Here is a 23,295-nt window from a genome sequence, read left to right as displayed (position 1 = left end):
AAACGATCTTATAAGTCGTCGTTATCAAACAAAAACCATCGTCATTACCATCATCATCATCAATAATATGGAGACCATCATCATTAAGTTAGTAGGTATTCATGAAAAAGCTGGGTCTTCAGCTTTTTCTTAAAGGTGCAGAGGGACAAAAATGCGTTATAACAGCTCTAAATGAGCAGCCTATTTCTTTGTAAAGTATGGTAACATTTTAATTTTCATTATTCATTAATATGAATGATCTAAAGTGGTCGAAATTGTAGGGTCGCAGAGCCTAACTTCTGGTCTAGGATTTTACAATTGTTTCAAGATAACAAAAGTAATGTCGGAATTTATGTTAGTTTGACATGAATTAATTTATTACACGTGGGGACAGAAGGCTCTGGTCAGGAGTAGGGAATAGTCCTACCAAGCGAAATGTGCTACCACCATGCGGATCTTGCCGATTGGGAACTCCGCCCAGCTGCTACGTCACAAATATACGGTGATGTGATAATCGAGCGCACCCTGTGTGCACTGAGTGACTGTGTGTGAATGAAATAAACAAAGAGCCGGTGACTTCTCAGGCTAACAGAAAACGCTCCTCAAGCTAAACAAAAACATGGAAACTGGTAGGTTTAGTGTACATTATTTTAATCAGTATTGTGTTTCCGGTAGCAGCAGCCTGTATTTAACAGCTGGAGGATGACACTTACACAAGCTAACGTCCACTTGCTAAGTTAGCATTAATTGCGTTTAATGGCAGCATAGAAGCAAGATTTCAACGCAGATTACTATGCTAGTAACATGACAGGTAGTGCCGATAACCTTTCAGGAAGGCACCCTCATCCAAACTTGAGACAAATACAGCTAGGACCTTTATTCCGTGTATCTGGTGTCGGCGACATGAGCCCGGAAACGTTAGCTGATGTGGCTAACATTAGCTAATCATTAATGAAGCTGTCAAACTCTAAACAATAGTTCAGATTCATTTTAGCGGGTTTTCGTTTGGAAGCACAATTGTAACCCTCAAAAGCTACTTTGAAAATGTTGTAACATTCTTCGGATACGTCCAAGTTTCGTGTAAATCAGCAAAGTCCATTGAATTGGGTTGTTTCGATTATAGGTTACTTCCATTTTTTGTTGATAGGCCAATGTCCAAACTTCAAACAGATGATTAAAGAGATGTATGGGGTTTTGACTATTTAAAGTAAGATTTAAAATGAGGCCGTGTTATTGTCGTGGTTTTCTGACCTTTACACTATTGTTGTACCCGCCCCAATGTAAGGCACCATGCCACCTGACATTTAGCCCTATGGGTGTAGTGATGTGCTTAGGTAATATAAAGCCAATTGTACATCCACTGATGTGTAAATTTACCCGTGCTTGGCCCCTCGCCATAGAAAACACTGTGATGTCTGTGCTCTGATCATCCATGGTCCCACTTGTTGAATGACTTGACAAACTACATTACTGACTGAGAAGACTCAAAACTTGTTGGGCCACAAGCAAACAAATATGTTGAAACTCAATGCTGGCCTGTTCTAAAAATATATTATCCGTCCATAGGCCAGTTATATGATTACAGGAGTATGAATGTAAGTTTGGCAGGGACACTATTCTGCATCTGAACTTTGTGTGGGCGGAAAGCAACAGAACACAACTGAAAGAGGGGTTGAAGTCCAGGCAGCATGCATGACTAGGCAATGTTCTTGTCAGTGTTAAATTGATTTGCACAGTTATTTGACTAAATTTCAAGCCATAGATCAGTGCAGGTTTGATTTTGTCAAAGTGTGCACCACTTCTCCTGTCCAGGGAGTCGACTTGCTTTCCAAAGTATTCCTCGCACACAGGGAGCTGGAGGAATGACACCATCAAGCTCTGATTCACTCTTACCAGGGCACTTATCGCACCATTAGGAAGCATTCTATATTTCTTCTTTGTTTGTCCCTCCCTCTCTTAGTATGCCCTTTTTTCTCTTTAAGACATCTTGTCATGATTGTGTTTGATGTCCTTAATCGACTCTTATCCAATATAATCTGTCCATGTACTGGAGAAGGGTTGTACAGTGAACAATTCTTCTGTGAACAATGTGCTACTATGTTATGACTATTGATCTGGTATTTTCCTGGTTCTTTTGTGACAACTGAGTCTGAGAGTGCTTATTCATCTTAAGGGGGCAGTGTGCATAAACATCATCCACAGCTTGTTTATCTAGCTGTGAAAGTCTTCCTAACTAAAGTCTAAAATCTCCATCCTTCTTCTATTCCTTATATCATTCATTCCTCCTATCTTTTATTCTTCTCTTCACCCTGACTTCTCTGTTTTATGTTTTTTGCTCTTCCAGGTCTAAGTCAGGAGAAGGTAGCCACCTTCCTTAAGCGGCTGCGGGCCGAGCCACGTTACCTGTTGGCCCAAAACGTATCAACCTGCATTGACCCGTTGGAGGTTTGTCTGCACCGGCAGACTGTCCAGGATACAGTGCATATCTTTCAGCACTCTATTCCCACGGAAGGCAAGCCCATTACCAACCAGAAAAACTCAGGTAGGAAAGCAGTATTGGAAGAATGACAAATACTGTACATAGCATACTTATAGCATCAAGTGAAGCATGGAAAAAATGTTTTTTTAGCATTATTCAACTCTCCTTCCAAATAATCACTGGTTTATGTTTTATTTTGAAAATCATTTATTTGTTCATAATGCATAAAATAGACATGGAGGTTTGCGCAAATTTTCAGCAAGCTTTGGAAGGCATCCTCATAAGATGGTTAGATCACACACAATGCTACTGATGTATCCATAAACACATGTTAATGATCTGAAAAATTCTTAGAATTGTTCTTTGTCTCATTATTTCACCAGGGAGATGTTGGATCTTCTCGTGCCTCAATGTCATGCGGCTTCCCTTCATGAAGAAGTTTAACATAGAAGAGTTTGAGTTTAGTCAGTCGCATCTCTTTTTCTGGGACAAGGTAAGACACAGCACAGCACTTAACATGTTTGGTTTTACACTCTTCACCATCTTAGAGGGCAACTATATGTTGTTCCTGCTCCATTCCAAATTTCTCCCTATTTTGTGGTTACATTCACAGCGAGTATACAGATAGTCAGTGTGTTACTTGTGTGTGAGGAGGTAGCATTGGTTTACGTTTGTGGCTGGTTTTGTGTATGTTTTCTAACTTTCTTAAGTTTTAGGTTTCTAGTGATGTAAACTTCTGGCTGATGAATGTTTTTGTTGTTTTATAGTCAGTACACCGTGTGTGTGGTTGTGTGTGAATGTGTATTGGTACTGTGTTATTGTACTGCCGTCTATTACTATACCATCATTGTCCACCTAAAACCCTCTTTGTGTTGTTGTCAGGGCTCTTCCAGCGGTGACGTCACAGTGACAACAAGCTAAATGTTTTTATCTCTGTCTCTGAAAAATCATGGGTGTAGCCAGGATGTGATACTAACCCACCAGTTAGAAATTATTTTCCCAGTAACTGGCAGAACATTTTAGTCATTGGGACATACATCTGAGAGACACTTCATTGGACACTACATTTCATATATGCCCCTCAGTGTAGGATAAGGCATAATCTTATGTTTTCAAGATGATATTTCCTGAACACTTATAAGAATTAAAAAAAGAAAAAAAAGGTCTGAAAAAGGCCTTTTTTGTTATTGTCAGGCCAGATACAGACATGCAGTAATATGTAGACATATGTGATATAAAACACCTAATGGGAAATTAAAAGGTCCAATTCCAGTGTACATTTCTGCATGTACCATAACATTGTGACATTGTTTCTTTGAACTAAATGTATTTCTCTATTTTGTTTTGGTTTTTTTTGAACAGATCGAGCGATGCTACTACTTTCTCCAGGCCTGTGTAGAGACAGCACAGAGGAAAGCCCCAGTGGACGGACGCCTAGTCCAGTTCTTGCTTTCGAATCCAACCAATGATGGAGGACAGTGGGACATGCTGGCCAACCTCATTGGTTAGTTCTCTTCATGACGCATAATCTAACTTGCCTAACCCCTGTTTTGCTCTGCCAGCAGAGCAGGGGTGTGCTATAAAACAATCTTAGATGGTGAAGGATTAGAATGGGTTGTCGATCTGCAAAAGTAGAAATATCACAGTATTGAGCAACAACAGTGTGCATTCTATCTGATGCAATTCTATACTCCTACACAGACGTTTGCCCTCCCATTTTCTTCACAGCGGCACGGGATTCATGGCTAAAACGGAAAATGAAGAGGTAGTCTGTGAAAATAACTTCATTTAGTTACATGGGACTGTTTGAGATTTTTCCAATTCGACAGGGTGCAAGAAAACAATTATTTGCAGAGTTTGCACTGTCAAGGTTTGCATTTTTTTGGTTTAGTTAGTAACAAGCGTCTCCACTCAAAGCTCACCTGAGGAATCAAGAATGAAATGACATTATGACTTCAGCGAGGTCCTGACCTCAGTTGTTAAACAATGTTTTGAACAGCACATTCATTTATTTTCATGCATTGGATGCTTGAAGCGATGTCAGTGAGTCAACAACTCTAGCAGGCAGGTGAGAGTGAGTAACGATGGTGACGCTGTCTGTCAATCATCGTTGTCCCGACCCCTCTATAAATAAAACTCAAGATTTCAGTAAAACTTACTTAGATGTGTCACAGAATACTTACATTCTGGATTATGTTTGAATTGTTTTTGTTTCCATTCTTGCCAGTCCATAAAGAAAACTAAAATAAATCCAGTAATGTTAAAATTAGACTATTTGAGCTTCTATGACTTGTTTTTAGTCACTGTGTTTACCTCTAAGTAGGCTGAAGCTTCTAAAAGAATCCGCTTTGTGCTTATGCAGAACTGCACTCAGCGGTGATGCTCGATGACGCTGGCGGGAGTAATAGCATCCACAGCCACTTTTTTGCCCATGAGTCAGAGCCACAGCCCGCTTCTTTGAATCATCTTAAGAACTTGAAAAGCAGGACTTCAGTTTGAACAGACCTTCAGCAGGTGGACCTGCTTTAATGGAGATGCTAATCCCTGCTGCACTTGCTGAAGTGGCACCGAGCCTAAAGCACGTAACCCATCAGGGATCCAGTTTACATTGTTACCACAAATCACCCAGTTACATTTACTTTAATTCTCTCTTTGTCGGTCTCTCTCTCTCTCTCTCCATCTCTCTCTAAAAAAGGTCTATCTGCCTCTCTGTCGCACCGGTGCAATGAGGTAAAATCGTTTGTAGCACAGCACGTGTGACATATATGTTGTACTGTACAGCCCTGCTGTCAACAAAGGTTACGTGTATGAAACTACAGTTGTAGGAATTCTGCAGGGCTAGAATAGTACAGAAACACAAGAAGTTGAAGTCCACATGTTTGCGAGTGAATACATCACAGTGTGAAAATGTACCTGATGAACTCTAAAATAGATTTAAAGACCCAAAAGAAAACGCTCAAATTGTGCATAAAAAGTGTTTAGAATGCATCAAACTGTGAATGAGTTCCTGCCATGAAAATATCATGATATATCTTTCCATATCACTCAAAACTACAGCAAATCAGGGGAACATTTTAAAAGTACTTACAGGTTAACGTGAGGTTAATAATGAATCTACACCAGACGTCACAACTACGATTAAAAAAGATAAAGAAAATATGATCAGTCATATGACGCCCTCGGCTTCACTTGTTCAATGGTGGGTACTGAATTAAGCCACACCCCTTCCCTTTGCCATCCTGCCTGTGTGAGAGATTTTCCTGCAGTTGCTTCAATCACCACAGAATACAGAACTTAGAGTGGTATCTTCAGAGAGTCAGGCTGAAGATTTAAACAAAACAAAAGTGTTGTTGTTACATATTAAAAATGGAGAAGTTGCATGGTGTCACTCTGATTGCTTCATCTTTAAAAGATGCCTGTTGTTAGTTGGTTTTTTCACTATGTGGTAAAACACTGAAGTTGCTATTCTGTACTTTTTGCAGTTTGACTGACAGTGTGATAAATGTATATGTGTCAATGTCTATGATGAAAGGTGGGGGAGCTTGAAAATACTTTTCGTCTTCCAGAAGGGGGCCCTACAGAACCACTGTCCTAAACAATGAGCTTGTGCAGTTTCAAAGTTATTGACTGTCAGTTAAAGGTTTACTCTAAATCATCGGGAAATTATCTAAATGTCTGTAAATCTGTTTTCAGAAAAATATGGAGTCATCCCAAAGAAATGCTTTCCAGAGTCACACAGCTCAGAGGCCTCACGGAGAATGAATGACATCCTTAACCATAAGGTATGTTTACACATTTCCTTCAGTCAAAACTAATTAACCCCCATTATTGCAGCATGTAATCGGTGAGGTAAAGCTAATATTTCTGTTTGACTGTGTGTTCTAGCTGAGAGAATACTGCCTAAGACTGAGGAACATGGTGGCCAGTGATGCAACTAAAGCTGAACTGCATGATGCTATGGACACCATGATCGAGGAGGTGAGACTGAAACATCATTATACAATGATGATAAAGATTCTATCTATCTATTGTGAATGTGCACAATTAGATGACTAAACCATTAAAAGCAGAAATCTCCGCCTGGGTGTAAACCAGCACATTAAATAAGGCATCTCATATAAAAGCTGCGTCAGGTTAAACTGGTATATAACCAGTCAGCTGGAGTAATGCCTAACCACATTCAGCACAGGCATGAGGATGTTAGTGAGGAATAAAGGCTGGTGACGTGAGCACTGCTAATGTTAGCCACAGCACTGTTTACCCACGGGGTAACTCATGTCACAAAGAGCCACACATTTTAGAGGCATTTAAAATAATCATCAATTCCATTATTAAAGTACGACGGAGGCTTATGGCCACATTGAAAAAAAAAATATATATATGTATTTTGAGATTAAAGTCATAAATTAACGAGTATGAGATCAGCCTGCGCAGAAATGATGAAAGTAGAACTCTTAAAGTCTTTAAAGAATAAAAGAATAAAGTGGTTATTTCAGTCTATATGAGAAGAGCAGCAGCATCCTGTTCTCAAATGACAAACATGGAGCATCTTGTCCTAAAGGTTTCACTAATAAGGAAATAGGATACTTCCTTGTGTAGTCGGTAAAAACAGTTGAAGAGAAGTTTTCACTTCAACTTGAAAGACTTTGTTTATCTGTAAAATGATAAACAAGACACAAACTGTCTCTGCACATGAGACACTTTAACAAGGCAGACAGATAACAGACACAAATAGTTGTGTTGTTTACTTGTGCAGATATGAAACTACACATGCTTTTGACACATCATCATCTTCACATTGTCATAAAATATCAGCACCCTGAAAAGATTCTGCAAAAAACTGAAGAAAGAACCACACTGACTGACAGGATTATTTAAAAAAAATATATATTTTTTTTAACATCCTCCGTCGTATTAAATAGTTTTATTAGTTGTTTCAATTTCTGTTTAATCAACGGGGACATTAGTCACTGGGAAGATCCCAAAAAAATCACATACATACTGTATATTTTAAAATGATCATTAACATGCCCACTCCAGGATGTTTCAGAGGGAATCAAGATCTTTTCTAGGAACTCAGAAAGGTAAACTGTGTTCAAAAACTAAAGACACATCTTAATTTGTCTTGAAAGCTCCAGGTGTCAGAGTCCCTGCTTCTAGTATTTGTTTTCACATTTAGCATCCTTTTAGTCACCATAGCCTTCAGTTGTGAATACAACAACCAGGGCTCAGAGCTGCATCCTTACCTGTCATAAGTCTCGCAATGTTATTATAAAAAGGAAAGTAAATAATGAACAGCATTTTGCAAAAGAGACTCGAACATCCTAGTTCAATAAATGGACTCTTTTATACTATTGCAAAGAAATAAAAGTGCATTAAAAGTGAGGTTTTCTCTTAACAATGCCCTATTAATAAAATGATTACATATGGTGATAAAGTATAAATCCTTTCAATGAAATTATTAAAAAGAGAGGACGCACTAGTACATGCATTCTTAAACACTCTGTGGCCATTTTAAAAGTTACACAGCTACTTTAACACAAAACGTTTTATTATCCACAACATTTCAACCAGAGGTAACTTTATACTTTTTAGTTACTATATGTAGAACTATGAAAATGTTCCCATGAATGAGACCTCTAGTCGAAACGTTGTGATTAACGTTTTGTGGCATTTGAGCAAGTGTGCAGGCTTTTTTTCTTCTCTCTGCTGCAAAAAAAGGAAAGACACCTTGCTAAACTATGACCTCAATAACAAACAGAATTGGAGGAACACATTTTGGACAAAATAATGAAGCACTTTCAGCTTTTTTGAATTGTGGGTGAAATGTAGAATTGAATGCAGAGAGATTTTATTTAACTGCAAAAGACTGTAGTGTAACCTTTACCGGGGCGTGTGTGTGTGTGTGTGTGTGTGTGTGTGTGTGTGTGTGTGTGTGTGTGTGTGTGTGTGTGTGTGTGTGTGTGTGTGTGTGTGTGTGTGTGTGTGTGTGTGTGTGTGTGTGTGTGTGTGTGTGTGTGTGTGTGTGTGTGTGTGTGTGTGTGTGTGTGTGTGTGTGTGTGTGTGTGTGTGTGTGTGTGTGTGTGTGTGTGTGTGTGTGTGTGTGTGTGTGTGTGTGTGTGTGTGTGTGTGTGTGTGTGTGGGAAAAAAAAACTGGTAGAAATGTTATTTTATTTTGAACACGCTTCTTTCTTGTTGTATTGTTCTATTTTGACCAGAAGAGGGGGCTGTAAATTAAGACATAACTGTGAATCGATGCCTTTGTCAGAACTGACTCAGTGTTAAGACTGAGGTCAAGGTTAAAGGTTCTCTTCCCTTACCTAAAATTCAAGTTAATGCTATTGATTTTTTTTTTTAAAAGAACATATAGTTAAACAGTCTAAACCCATTACTTGGGATACATCATATGATATTTTCTTGTTCAGTATACAGCTTTAGTAATACTTACTTGTATTACCTCAGAATACCTACAAATTAGTGTTTAATACCGTAATGACTTTATTCAGCAAAAAAGTTTAAAGCAACACAGGTGACACTCTTGCCTGCGGACAAATTTGATTTTTGCAGATATTTTTAAGAAAAATTATTTTTCATTTTTAGCACACTAGATCTGTTTTTATAAAGGCATGGATTATATCATTTAAACAAATGTAGCATAATAAGGACGTTTTTCCAGTATTATTTTGTTGAATGAAAGCAAAGTATGCCTGAAAGTCTCTATCTCATATGAGCTGATAAACGTGTGTGAACAGATTGTGCAGAAGAGATAACCACAAGCCCAAAGCTCCAGATGTTACACGGTTAAAGATGGCAATCTTGTTTATGGAACAGTCTGTCCTGAAACAGACTGAAAATAAATGAAATCCTTTAAATAAATAAATAAAAGGTGAATATGTTAATGTAGACAGGTTCTTCCACACTGAATCACACCTGTATTCAAGCAGTGACGTGCAGTCATGTGCCTACAATGTGTGCTTTTTCATGGCTTGTACAGGTCAACTCTATACAGTAGGTGTGTATGCATATGAAGCAGTATTTACACTTCCTGTGTGTTTGAATAAGCTCGGGGCCAGTCAGTCAATCAGCTTCCTATTGAGATGATTCACGCAGAGCAGGGGTCTGGTTAAGCAGCCTTTGTTGTCAGCTGTTTGGTTGCATTGTGCTGCTGGCTGCTTGCTTGTTTAAACAGTCCACTGTATCTCAAAGTGCCTCCAATGGACGTCCAGCCATCAACACCACCACACAAACACATGTTGTGCAACAGTAAAGACTGCTCACACTGCACCGCACGACAGAGTGAGGGGCAGGGGGTTGACAGGGTCTTTGTTTGTCCACCTGGAACTGGTTTATTTTATGAAATGCCAATCTATCATGGCCAAGTAGTAATGGAGGTTTTGGTCATTTCATAACAACGACTGCCATGAGGACAGTCAGCTTTGTACAGTTGTGTCACGTACATTTGACCAAAATCATTGTAATAGCTATTTAATGTTGTTCCATGTTCCCCCCCCCCCCCAATTCATGTAATCAGAATCAGGGTTTATTGCCATGTACATTTACACATACAAGGAATTTGACTTGGTGTATTGGTGCTAAACAATTAACAAGGAAATAAAGCAGAACTAGCAACAACTTAAATAATACAGAATAAGAAGATATTACACTATATAAAATAGAATTTAAAAATGTAAAATATAAAAAATAAAAAACACAAATGTACAAAATGTGAGATGTAGGAGCTGTGCAGTGGACTATGAGAAAACATCTTAATGTGTGTAACTACTCACAGAGTGCATGTAAGGAAGATACATTTTTAAAGTCCAGTGGACATTAATGTAACACATAAAGAACAGTTCAGCATTCACATTACTTTGATGTTAATCATGGATCAAATTGAACCTTTCCATGATTTTTTCGTCTTATGACCTCATGTCTCTATATTTATATTTGTTGAGCACGCTTTTTAATTGTATTTTCAAAAATAGATCCATTTGTCTATTAGATACAAGTTAACTCTTTTATTTATTTTTATATATGTGTGTATAATGGAAGATTTCAAATATATGGTAAATATTTGCTCGGTTTGCTTTTTTTTTATACATACTAACAGGTTAGTTTTTGTACCATGACAACAGTTCTAATTGTTTTCTTATTTTATGAAAGCCATCTAATTAAACTTAACCACAGCAGAAAAAGGTCTCTTTGCATCTATAGTACGTGTGCACATGTGTTTCTCACGATCAAATTGTCAGCCCTACTTTGGTATATGTGGAAGTGATGCTGTCCATCCTCCCAACTGGCAGATGTGATTATACCCTGCACTTCATCATCTCAGACCCCCACACACTTCCATGACATGCAACTGGGGTCAACATCTCTGCTTCCACTTACTGTACACAGGTAGCGCTCGACTCAAAGGGATCCCTGTGCGTGTGAAGAACTGCTTCTTTTTGTTAATGCCAGAAAGGAACCTTTAAAAAATCACATTTAGGTTAAAAGCAGCTTTCCTCATTTTAATCTTGACTGATACACACTTCAAGTTTCTTTTTGTAGTAGCTTCTAGGATGACAGGATCCATACGCTGCATCATTTAAGCAGAATGAATTAGTTTGAGTTTCAAAGCAAGTATTTTCTTTCATTCTGTATCTGGTGTGTGTCCCTGCTCTTCTACTCTCACTTATGTAGACAACACACACACACACACACACACACACACACACACACACATACATTCATTGGTTACTGTACAGTGCCATACAGTTCTTCACACACATGAGTGCACACAGATGGTATCCCTCACACCACAACTGTAGCCTTTTCATGCTCCATTGCGTCATGGAATCAGACTCACCATGTGCGGATCTGCTCTCGGCTCTGACTTCATGTGATTCTTGAGACATTAATTCATGAGACAGTCATCAAAAATCACAGAGGAGCAACCTTGCTGTGTCTTAGTACTGCTGGCCGTGGGCTCTGTTGATATGTTTGTTTGCTGTGGGTGGCGTCCTGTAGATGTGTCAATGTTAGGGGCTGCAACAATAGCTTTGCTCTTCCAGTGATGTCCACTTACACTCTAAATTTCTTTTTCACCGATGTTCCAATTTAACAATGACCACATGTGTTTCATGTTTACAAAATATGGACGTGTAATCAAAACCTCACTCATTTTTATCCAAACTGTTTGTATGGTGTCATTTGCTTACACTCACAAGTCCAGCTTTCAGACAATCGTTATAAATTGAATGCAGAGTACAAATTGGGTGCATGTTTTGTCTTAATTTGGCGTAAACTGGATGAGAGCCAGCTGCAGACCCTCATTATGTCTTCTTTGGCTTGGCCATAATTGTTTATTCAAACATTGTTGGATGAGCTTTTATCCTGCTTAAAGTCAGTTGGATAAATCTAATGTACAAATGTTTTTAATTAAAGATTTTATTTTTATTTAATCACCACTTTTATGTACAGTGAAATGTACTAAATACAAAAGTCATTCAATATTTTTAATGTACATTCTGTTTTTATTCTTTGAACCATAGCACCGTCTGGTTATAGTGTGTCACTGCTTTCTGTGGACCACACAGATTGTCCGGGGGAAAAGGAGGGCTTAACTCCTGCAGCCAAGCACCACAGCTATCTTGTAAAGTGGGGTGCCTTGCCCAAAGTTACCTATATATCCAAGTTTACTGTTGTGTGTTTTCATTGGCTAGGACTGTTTTACTCTACTTAGGGGATTATTTTTTGAAAGAGCCCATATTCTGCCCTTTTTGGGGTTCGTATATTTAATCTGTGTATCTACTTTTGTACGTTCACAATAGATAAAGTTCTAAAAAAGTGTCTGTTTTCATGTACTGCTCCTCCTTGCTCCCTCTACACTCTGAGTCCGTCAGTTGCTCAGCACGCGTGTCGGAAATTTCAACATGAGCTGCTGGGCTTGCCACAACGAGCCAATGGGCTTAGATCAGTGATCTCACACTGACAATGACGCCGCACTGACAAATTTTTATCGAGGGGGGCTAGAACCGAGTGTTACATGCAGCCAATGCTACAGCTAACAGGAGGACGTAGGAGAAGCCGCGTTTCCGCGAATTTTTGCACATAGATGTACCTAAACATGCACAGGACACTTGGAAAACACACTTAAAGAGCATATAAAACCAGAAAAAGAAGAATATGGGACCTTTAAGTCAATTAAAACAATTCAAAGTGAACAGGGGAGCACAGATGCTATCATATCATAACATTGTGTGTGTTTAGGATGGGATTGTATGCAGCCACTCAGCTTATTGTTTGTCACAGAGTTAATGCTGACCTGAGGATGGACCTTCTGCTAGATTCTGATTAGTCCAAGAGAAAGTAACTTGACAGATGGTTCTTGAAACAAGTAAGATTTGCAGGTCTTTGAAATGTTAAGATACGAATATTGGTATCTGGTGGTGCAGTGGTTAGTGTGCGCACCATGTTTGGAGCCTGTAGTCCTCTAAGCGGGCGGCCCAGGTTCAAATCCGACCTGTAGCTCCCTTCCCACATGTCATTCCCTACTCTCTCTCTCCCTGATTTCTGACTCTATCCACTCTATCTCTACATTAAAGGCACAAAAAGCCCAAAAATCAATCTTTTAAAAAAAAGAAAAAGATATGAATGTTGAAGTCCGCAAGAGAAGTGAAGATTAATGTGATGACAAATGTCACAAAGTTTAATCAGTATTCATTCAGAACATAAACACCCCCTGCTCTTTGTGGAAATGTTTTGTGTGATTCAAAAGCTAATTAAATAAGAAAAATGTGAAATAATGATAGCTTTATATCTAAGAAGTATTGCAGTGGGAGGAGTTTATTAAACGTGACCAACAATCAATCAATCAATCAATCAATCAAACTTCCTCTACTGTAAGTCTCTTAGGTTTGTAAATCAACTGTTTTTGTTTGCCGTTCTCTTTCTCTCTCCATCCCCTTTTTCCTCTTTTACCATATTCCCTCTTTCTCTGCTTTCTCTGTCAGTTATGTGTATCTGTCATCGATGCAGCAGGTGTTTTAATATTCATCCTTCTCTGATGTCCCTGTGGCTCTTTATTTCCTGATTTAGACCTTTCTGTCGGTCTCTGCCTCACACCTACTTTATTTACCTTGTAAATATTAGTGGGTGACAGCAAGCTGAAATGGCATTAAGAGAGGTCCTTACACGAGGCTCAGTGTTTAAGAAAAATAATTGTAAAGTCATTGAAAGGCTTTAAAGTTGCTTTTGAATTATTCCTTGAAGTGGGAGGGAGGAATATGGAAACATCTAAAGTGAAGGAGCTATGGTATCTGGACAAACATTGAAACAAAATGTAAACAAAGTCATTAAATAAGTAAGAAGATGTATAGGGGGCTGGGAGTTAAACAGATGCCTTTGTTGACACAGCCACATGTATTTTTGTGTGTGTCTGTATTCTTTTGAATACACTATCAGTGATGAAGCAGGGGATAGTTTGTACAAACCTTGAATTTGACTTTAATGTATGCCCTTTCCTATGTTTGTCTCTGTGCTAGGCTAGCATGTGCCCAGTAATGGCGGTTGGGGGGGTGGAGATACTGGGCTCACAGGGCGCTGTAACTACAAACCAGAATCCGAGAATGTCTTCTCTATGAATCAGGTTTTAATATGTGTTGACTTAGCTTGAAAAACTGCTTCCATGGCTACTTTATTTCTTCAGGCAGAGCCAAAAATAATTCCCCTGACAGAAGTTATATACTGTATGTCTAGATATTAGCTGCTGCACTCTAAAAAGTAGCATGTTGTGATTTATGGTATATTTGTCCTCTAAGAGTATGATGTTTCACCAGTAATTACCACAGTCAGAACATTACTCTGTGTTGTGGCTCACCGTACACTTTGTGAAACAAATTAAGCACTGGCGCTTCTTATGTCAGCCACTGACAAGAGGCTGTGCTGGATCTTTATTTCTCAGGACCTTCTTTGCATATTTTGATAAGAAAGCATCGGCTGCTTCCTGCAGAACAGAGAAGGGAAAAGCGAAAGTGGGAAATTCCTGAAATAACTATAACAGAGGTTAGAAGGGCGAGATTGACAGACAGTCTAAACAACCAGATTTAGCACACAGGAACCCAGTCTGAAGTTCAGCACCACAGGAAGCCACATGTACAGAGGGGGAATAGGTGTGGTGTGTAAATGAGCAAATAGAGTGATATGAAGAAGGTGGATGGGTGGGTTGCAATATAGAGAGGGAAAAGAGAAGAACGTGGGGGGGATAGAGTAGATGAGAAGTCATTTCAGCAGTGCTTCTCCTCAACAGGTTTAAGAGTATGAACTGTCTGTAGTAACAAATATTTAAAAAAAAAAAAAAAAACACTGTCATTAGATGATTATTGATTGATGATTAATAATAGTGACCCCTCTCTTACCTGAATTGGAAGCCCTCTGGACCGTATTCATACAGGCACTGCACATTCCCATTCAGGCTGAGGCTGGATTTAAATTTAATGTACTATGGCAGGTTAATAAAACCTTGAAGTGAGCATGATGAGGAAATGGGGGATTTTATGTCCTACTTCATTTGCCTTTTCTGGTTTTAATTGTATTGTCTGTTTTGGTTTGTTTCTTGTAGTGGTTGATTTTAGTCCTTTTGGTTGTGTCTTTGTACATGTCTTCTAACTGTTATATTGTTTGAAAAAAGAATAGTGACCCTAGTCTGTAGTTATGTTGATGTTTGAACTGTGTTTTCTGTTCAGGTGTTCCGTGTGGCCAGCGTTTGTCTAGGCAGCCCCCCGGAGACCATCTGTTGGGAATACAGAGACAAGGACAAGAACTTCCATCGTATGGGACCACTCACCCCTCAGGAGTTCTACAGAGAGCATGTCAAACCCCTATACAACATTCAGGACAAGGTGTGTGAATCAGCCATGTAGCTTTCTGTTAGTCCCCTGTGTTGAACACAGTTCCTGACACCCTGTGAAATTCAGCCCTTTGTTTTTTAAATCATGTGGTTAATCTCTTTTCTCAGGTCTGCCTTGTGAACGACCCTCGACCCCAAAACCCTTACGGGAAGCTGTACAGTGTTGAGTTTCTAGGTAACATGGTCGGTGGCCGCAGCACTCTGTATAACAATCAGCCAATCCAGCTGCTTAAAAAGGCTGCGGCTGATTCCATCAAGGACGGAGAGGTAGGTTAGGGCAGGCAGAACAGTAGAGACCATTACATTGATGATGACTGGATTTGTTTGCATGTGTGGAAAAACGTAATAAATCTTAAATGGCTGCTTTTTTTTTTTCCTCAGGCAGTGTGGTTTGGTTGTGACGTCGGAAAACATTTCCACGGCAAGCTGGGCATTAATGACTTGAATGTGTGAGTATAAAACATCTGGTGTTTGTAGTAGACTCTCTGAAATGATTGTATTGTAATGGGAATAAATATCCCAAAGTCCAAGTAAATGTAAAGCTTTATTGGATTATTGGCATGCAAAATGAGAAAGATGTGTGTTCAGGGTTTTCCATACATAGACTTAACTTTAGGGCCGTGCATATTATTGGAGGCAAAAGTACATTTGGAGACCGAAAGTCTTTTCTCCTCTTCTTTTTTATTTTTATTTGAGCAAGACAGAAGCATTCGAGATGAATAAACTATTAAAAATAATCACAGTCGCATATGGTCTCCAGTAAATAGACTAATTGTTGCCTAAGTCCATGGGGTTGATAGAAAGTGGGTGGTTGTACTCACATCAAGAAGTTGCAGGGCAGCAGCAGCAAGAGAAGGAGGACAAGCCCGAATCATTTACTCAATGCCGCAAAAGTTTAATAATGCCAACATTTTGACCAAATGATCTCTGTCATGTGTTTTGAAATAACACATGACGGTTTGTGTCAGTGGTATTTGTTACAACATTAGCTCTGACCATTCTGATGATAAATTACATCTAAATTATAAATAATATAAAGTAAAGAGTAAATATGGCTCAAAATAAACATGTCATCAATTCAATTCAAAAAATTTAATTTGTCCCCGGGGGGCAATTCAAAGGCACACAGACTGTAAATTAACAACAGTGCAGGTAGACGAAACATTTTAAACCTACAATATAAAGTGTCAATTTAAATACAACTTTAAGCTTAAACTTAACTTAAAATACAAAATATAAAAGTGGTAGATATAAGTGGATGAATAATGAATAATGTCTGAAGCTTCTTGGTCATACAGGCCATGGTAGTTCTACAACAACTGTGATTGAAGTTCTTGAAAACATGTCCCTCTCATTTTGTTCACTGAAAATTAAATAAAAATTTGAAATCCCTAAAACAAGAGATGTAGTAAATATTTTCACTTGAATCTGGGCAGACAAGTGAAGACTTCATCTCCCATCATGAGGTGTCAGCCTCTTCACAGGGACAAAGTTGCTCATCTTTAACCTTCAGGTGCATAAGCATCTGTCTGAGTTGCTGGCGCCAGGTTTTAATTTGCACACTGATCTAAACCAGCATGGGGCCATAAGTCTGGAACCATCTCTATTGACGCTCGTCTTCCGGACAGATCTTTTCTGGTGCCGAATCATCATAATTGGAAAGAAGCTGATCCTTAATGCAGCCTAATTTCTGCATTCCATCTCAGGGAAGAAATAAAGAGAGCAGTCTTTCAGCACATGTAGAATCCCGGACTTGTGAGATTAAGCTTTTGGATTTTAGGGTTATCACAATTCTTCTGTTGCTTTTCCAGAAATCTTTATTTTAATTGTTGGGATATGATATGGAAAATCTCCACATGAAGTTATCAAAAACTTTGCCTGTTCTGAAATGTTCAGCTTGAATAGTCAATTAAATGCATATTTTGATATTCTTGTTTTTTTTTCCTTTAGAGATTGTGCAATAGGATTTTTTTTTGTGTGTTTATATACATGCAGGTTCAACCATGAGCTCGTGTTTGGAGTCTCTGTGAAGAACCTTTCGAAGGCAGAACGACTGATATTTGGAGACTCTCTCATGACCCACGCCATGATTCTCACTGCTGTCACAGACAAGGTATGAATACACAAAGGCACAGTTCAGGTGTGGGACAGCTCCGTAAACTCTTCTACAAATACAGAGCACATACAAGCAAACCAACAGGAATACACACATTCAGAATTTTCCAGGGTTTAATGTATCAAAGCCTCGCTGTGTGTTTATTCTGCTTTAATCTGCTGCAGTGTTTCATAGTGATGTCAATTTCCCCCCATGTAAGTAACCCCAGCTGTAAGGACACTCTCCCTCCTCCAGTCTCAGCTTCTCACTCTTATCTCCCAATCAAGCTCACTATTTTTCTCCTTCAGGACGGGAAAGAAGGCTTTGAGAAGTGGAGGGTGGAAAACTCCTGGGGAGATGATCGTGGGAACAAAGGTAACACATTATTAAACTTTTGATGTCCTTTGGTCTGTGATTTTGTTTCTATGAGTGTAACCTGTGAACAACATGCAGCGTGTTTATGGAGTTACTTGTTTTCATAAATCTTAGTTAGTATATTATCAAAAAACAATAGACAAGCCGCTTTTAGGAACACAATTATTTAACATGATGATTCTGTCAAAACTTAAAATGCCACAGAAGGCCTGAGCTGCATTCAGTCAGCCATCAGATGGTAATTAGGATATTATTCAAGGGACCAGTGGAGGGAAATGGAGTATGGAGTAAAAACAGTTGTGCCCAATGGAGAATATAAGCCACATAAGCCGGCGTTGCTTCCCCTAATAGATGCAATATACAGTCAGATGTCACTTTGCACCATCACACAAGAAGAACATTATGAGTATTAAAGACAAAGGTTCTTTATACTGCCATTCTGTTGGAACATGTGGTGGATTTTCTGTGTTATAACAAAGGTGTTTTCAGTCTGCCTTTAACCACATGCCTGAATACATGTAAAACAGAGAGCCATAAGAGCACCACTACAAATAAATCAAGTGTATTTAACTTAAAGGTCCCATATCATGCTTTGTCTGGTTTTATATGCTCTTTAAGTGTGTTTTTCAAGTGTCCTGTGCATGTTTAGGTACATCTATGTGCAAAAATTCAAAGTCCGCATAAACACAGCTTCTCCTACGTCCTCCTGTTAGCTGTAGCATTAGCCGCATGTAACACTCAGTTCTAGCCCCCCTCGATAAAAATGTGTCAGTGCGGCGTCATTGTCAGTGTGAGATCACTGATCTAAGTCTATTGGTTCGTTGTGGCAAGCCCAGCAGCTCAGGTTGAAATTTCCGAGAAGCGTGCTGAGCAACTGACCAATAACGACAGAGCAGATCGGCAGACCAATCAGAGCAGACTTGGCCCATGTGGGGTCTAACAGTGTGGGCTCAACAGAGTGCAGCTGACGGACTCAGAGCGTAGAGGGAGCAAGGAGGAGCAGTACATGAAAACAGACACTTTTTTAGAACTTTAGCTGTTGTGAACATACAAAAGTAGATACATAGATTAAATATACGAACCCCAAAAAGGGCAGAATATGGGCTCTTTAATAAAATAAGTGCAACACACTGATAACAATGAGGAACAATAATAGTTTGATCACTTTTGTAGCCCTTTGGACATCAAAACTGCCCCTCAAAATGAATTTTGACCTTAAAGAGTCCTTCAACCTGATGTAAAAGTGTAAAAGTAGCTGTCTGAAAACATCTAAGTCGTAGCTTGCACTTGAATCTTTTTCCTGAAATAGTAGACAGGCTTTTCCAACAGAGTTCTGTGTCTGCCCTCTCTCTTTTGAAATCGTTCTCACACCACACTGTCTCCTTATAATTGATTAAGGAACAGGATTAGACTGTTAAATCAACTAGTAATTGGTTTTGTCCTGTTTCTACAGACTCAAGAACATAAGCACAAGCACAGCTGTCCTTATTTAACTTGACTTATTTTTACTCCGTCCATCTGGGTCCAGTTGCAGAAATATAATTCTCTATAATAAAAAAATAAAAAAAAGCAGTGGAGCTGTAAGCTCTGACGTACTGAATACTCACAGAGCTGAGCTACTGTAGCTAGCAAGCTAACCACTGACACAATAACCAAATGAGACATGAGCGCACTAATAACAATGGCTTCCCTTCACTTGTCTCTTCCCCTCTGTTTACTCCTATTCTTACAAGAGTTGAATTAAAGGTGTAAAAAGCTCTGCAAGACAAAGAGAATGCTAACCAGCAGGAAGCTGGCATGGTTGCAGAACATATGGTTAATTCAAAAGAGAAATGAAGTATGTTCAATAGGATTTGTTGAACCCATTTCTTAGCTCTTTGTTGCCATCGTTTGTTTGTATTCGTATTCTGAAATCAAAGTCACTTTGGATTTAGCCACCAAGGAGACAAATTGATGCATCATGGGAACAAAGTCTGTCAGGTTGGTTTTGTCTTTCTGCAACAAGCCTCACAACACAGCAGGTTCTCCACATCCCTGCCCAAGACTGTTCCTGTCCACACAAACAAACCACAAACCACAGTGACTGATGGGAAAACATGGGAATAGCCCTTCATCAAATCAAATGTATTTCACACATATCTTATTCCATAGACACCCTTAGATAGGAGAGCAGGGTCCAGGGCCCCCAGCCCATCCACAGCCAGATTAATAAAGTGTTTGAGAACAAAAGTTCAAGAAGTGAAGTTCACTTTGGAATCCAGAGAGTTTATTTGTTTTACTAAAGCTGAGGAATGGAGAGGCAAGCATGCAGGAGAAATCAGGGAGCTGATAGAGAACTTGATGCGTAGTACCAGTGGACTTACTTAGAGATAGAAGTTAAAGACTATTAGATTGTATGGAATATTATTAATCTGCTTTATCGGGTAAAAAAGGATCAATGTATACATCATTTTTAAACAATAATCAGATGTAACAAAAGTACATGATGACAAGCATTCCTAAGTAATCTAAAAGGATATTACTACCACTGCTAAATGAATACAGAGAATAAATCATAAACTATTTAAAGACTGTGGGATTTTCCTGCATTCTAATCATGAGGCTCATGAGAACTGCAGCATGAGAAATACTAAACGGTACACACTGGATTTCCCTTATAATTCTAATAAATAAATAAATAACAGCTTTCAGATTTTTCTGTAATCGCTCCCCGATTCGTTCACTGTGCTTCTTCAGATCCAGGCAGTAGAATGAGGAACAAAGACCCACCAGCCTTAGCTGCAGCCCTAGCTCCTGCAGGGTGGATGCATTACAGATTAGACATAAAACCCCCCAAAAATATGAACAGTTTATTGAAACAACTAGTCATTCTGGTGCCAAATAGCGAGGCTGATGACATATAATGATACATATGACATGAATATTTTAGTCAACTAATCACACACATCCTTAATAAACACAAACTTCAGTGAAAGTCTTGTGCTGTGAATTGCTGCTTTAAGGTGGAAAGCGGCTGCTCTGCACTCCTCTAGCCCACAGTATAGCCATCTGTTCTTAGATGGGACAGTAAGCCTATCCCTGAAAACAAATAATGACACCCAACTCACATCCACACACACATACACACAAAACATGCCACCCAACACGCTGGTTCCAGGAAGGCTCACATCAACACACGAGGATACCACAGTGAGAACTAGGCACTTTGCCATTCAAGACTTGCGTACTTGGAAGAACACATATACACAACAGACACGCCATCCCTGGTACATTGTTTTGAACTGTGGCACGTTCTTGCGGTCACCCCGACGTCTTCAATAAGTCGGCTTGACGGTAGGAGGGATGCTCATGTTTGCCTAACTCTGAAAACATGAGGAGGGTAAAGAATGGATGGAAGGGGGGAGGAGTTAAGTAAATATATAATAAGGTATTCAATTGTTTTGAGTAGCAGTGTACTTTGAATTCCGCTTCTTTCACATGACTTTAAGTCCTACTTATCTAAGACTCTTACACACACACATTGTTGATTTTAATTATTTCAGTACGAGCTGCAGCACATTCTCATCCCAGAAGGAAGATAAGGTTATCACAATATGGGAAGTCCAGGGTACACTTGCATAACAACCCCACATTCAGCCACACTGACCTTGTATGAATGCATACACAAAGATAGAGAGAGGCAGACATTGTTTGGTTTTATCAGGGTGGGCGTTCAGAGGTGATAGCAGAAGGATTTCATACATTTTACACTGCAGGATGGGGAAGTGTAAACCATGACGGGGTCGGGATCCCTGTCGTTATCCACCCTTCTGCCCTTTGAAACTGCCCTTTTTTTTGTGATTAAAAAAAGCACTTAAAGCAATAAAATATACATACACTGATACAACTTCTCTCATGAAAAGTTCTAAGCAGAGATACTTTCACGTTCTCTCTTTGATTGTCCTGTATAATAAAATAAAATAATAACTAAGAATTTATCTAGAGATCATGGTCAAATGTTAGTGTGAATCGAGAAAGCAGCAGAAACTATCATGACAAACCTTACTCAGACATATGGGGCCGTGGAATAAGAGGCACTTGGCCTTTCAATAAAGAGATGAAGCAGTGTGCCATAACACTATTCCAACTGCTTTTTTTTCACTGGATCTAACCACAGAAGTGATATGACATAAACAGCTCAGGAGTCAGGAAACTGAATCTACCACATGCTGTGGCTCAATGATAGAGTCGGTCAATCCTTACTTCCTGCTCTCATGTCCAAGTGTCCTTTGGCAAGACACTGAACACCAAAGTGTCATCCCAACACTGAATTAATGATGCAAGCAGCTTCTGCAGGTTACAAGCATAAAAATAAATCTTTTAGTTATTCAGTGTGTCATCAAACGTGATGTTACTGCTTTAGACAAAAATGTAATATTTGAATGAAATGTGAATGTATTAATTATGAGTAATGTTCAACTGGAAGCACATAAAGGTGGCACTACGTTCATGTATTGTTTGCTGTTGGGTTTTGTTTTTCTGATCATGTGAAGACATGTTTTCTATACACCTACTTACATGAGGGAATGGCATCACTCGTTTAAAACTTGAGTATTTTTGTCTTTATTTACTTACAATCCTTGTATAAGACAAACATTGTAACAGCATATCCATTTACTTTGTTGAGCTTTGATCAAACATTTTGTGAAAAAGTTATTAATTCATGCGCCACGTCAATAAGAAACTCACTGCAGAAGTATTATTCAAATCTGAAACCCATTTAGTACAGTGGTTATTTTAAATTTTCTGTAAATAGCCATACCTACTTTGATCAATAATTACCATTTTCATCAGCTGAGCACTGACTCAAGATTAGTGCAAACCAGATTTTGCATCAGTCCATAAAGATGCTTATGCTATATGAACTTCACACATTAGTCTGGCCTCCTAGTGGCAACATTAAGTACTACAGAGTGTAGGTCAGATGCACGAAGTTTGGTTTTGCTTTCCATGTTAGATTTAGTTTTTAATTTGGTTGTGTTTCCTGTCTGTCTTCATAGGTTACCTGATCATGACGGATGATTGGTTCTCCGAGTATGTGTACGAGGTGGTGGTAGATAAAAAGTTCCTAACCTCCGACGTCCTGGAAGTGATGCAACAGGAGCCAGTTGTACTTCCTGCCTGGGACCCGATGGGGGCGCTGGCCTAACTAAAGAAATCAAGGTTTTAGCCCCAACCTCGGATCTATTCAACTCCGCCCTATTCCCTGGCTGCTTTGACTTCTCCAATTATTACCCCACACATCCTTCCAAACAAGCCTGTTCCTCTAGATAAAATAATAAAGGTTTTGATTTCTTTTGTACTTCACTGCTTTTGTCTGCTGTCTTATTTCTACAGAGAGTGGTGGTTAACACTACCACAACATGTGTTTGTTTGTATTCTGGAATGGTTGAATGAGGTTTAGTGCATCATAACTGGGCTAAAGATTAAAGAGTT

General features: G+C 39.0%; 1 protein-coding gene across 1 annotated transcript; it reads left to right on the top strand.

Annotated features, from left to right (window-relative positions):
* Window positions 1–459: 459 nt before the first annotated feature.
* Window positions 460–23,166, top strand: blmh (bleomycin hydrolase). Its single transcript, XM_020644605.3, has 12 exons — window positions 460–608; window positions 2,324–2,521; window positions 2,842–2,951; window positions 3,821–3,962; window positions 6,152–6,240; window positions 6,344–6,436; window positions 15,187–15,342; window positions 15,459–15,617; window positions 15,732–15,799; window positions 17,346–17,463; window positions 17,754–17,820; window positions 22,860–23,166. The coding sequence occupies exons 1-12, from the start codon at window positions 599–601 to the stop codon at window positions 23,006–23,008; spliced, it is 1,359 nt and encodes a 452-aa protein (XP_020500261.1). The 5' UTR covers window positions 460–598; the 3' UTR covers window positions 23,009–23,166.
* The last annotated feature ends 129 nt before the right edge of the window (window positions 23,167–23,295 follow it).

This window comes from Labrus bergylta, chromosome 11 (assembly GCF_963930695.1).
Source record: "Labrus bergylta chromosome 11, fLabBer1.1, whole genome shotgun sequence".
Taxonomy (NCBI): domain Eukaryota; kingdom Metazoa; phylum Chordata; class Actinopteri; order Labriformes; family Labridae; genus Labrus; species Labrus bergylta.
This window is presented reverse-complemented; position numbering and strand designations above follow the sequence as displayed.

Excerpts from the sequence above, each read along its gene's own strand:
- blmh (XM_020644605.3), top strand. Across the intron at positions 6,241-6,343 it reads ATGACATCCTTAACCATAAG|CTGAGAGAATACTGCCTAAG; the intron begins GTATGTTTACAC and ends TGTGTGTTCTAG. Across the intron at positions 15,343-15,458 it reads TATACAACATTCAGGACAAG|GTCTGCCTTGTGAACGACCC; the intron begins GTGTGTGAATCA and ends CTCTTTTCTCAG.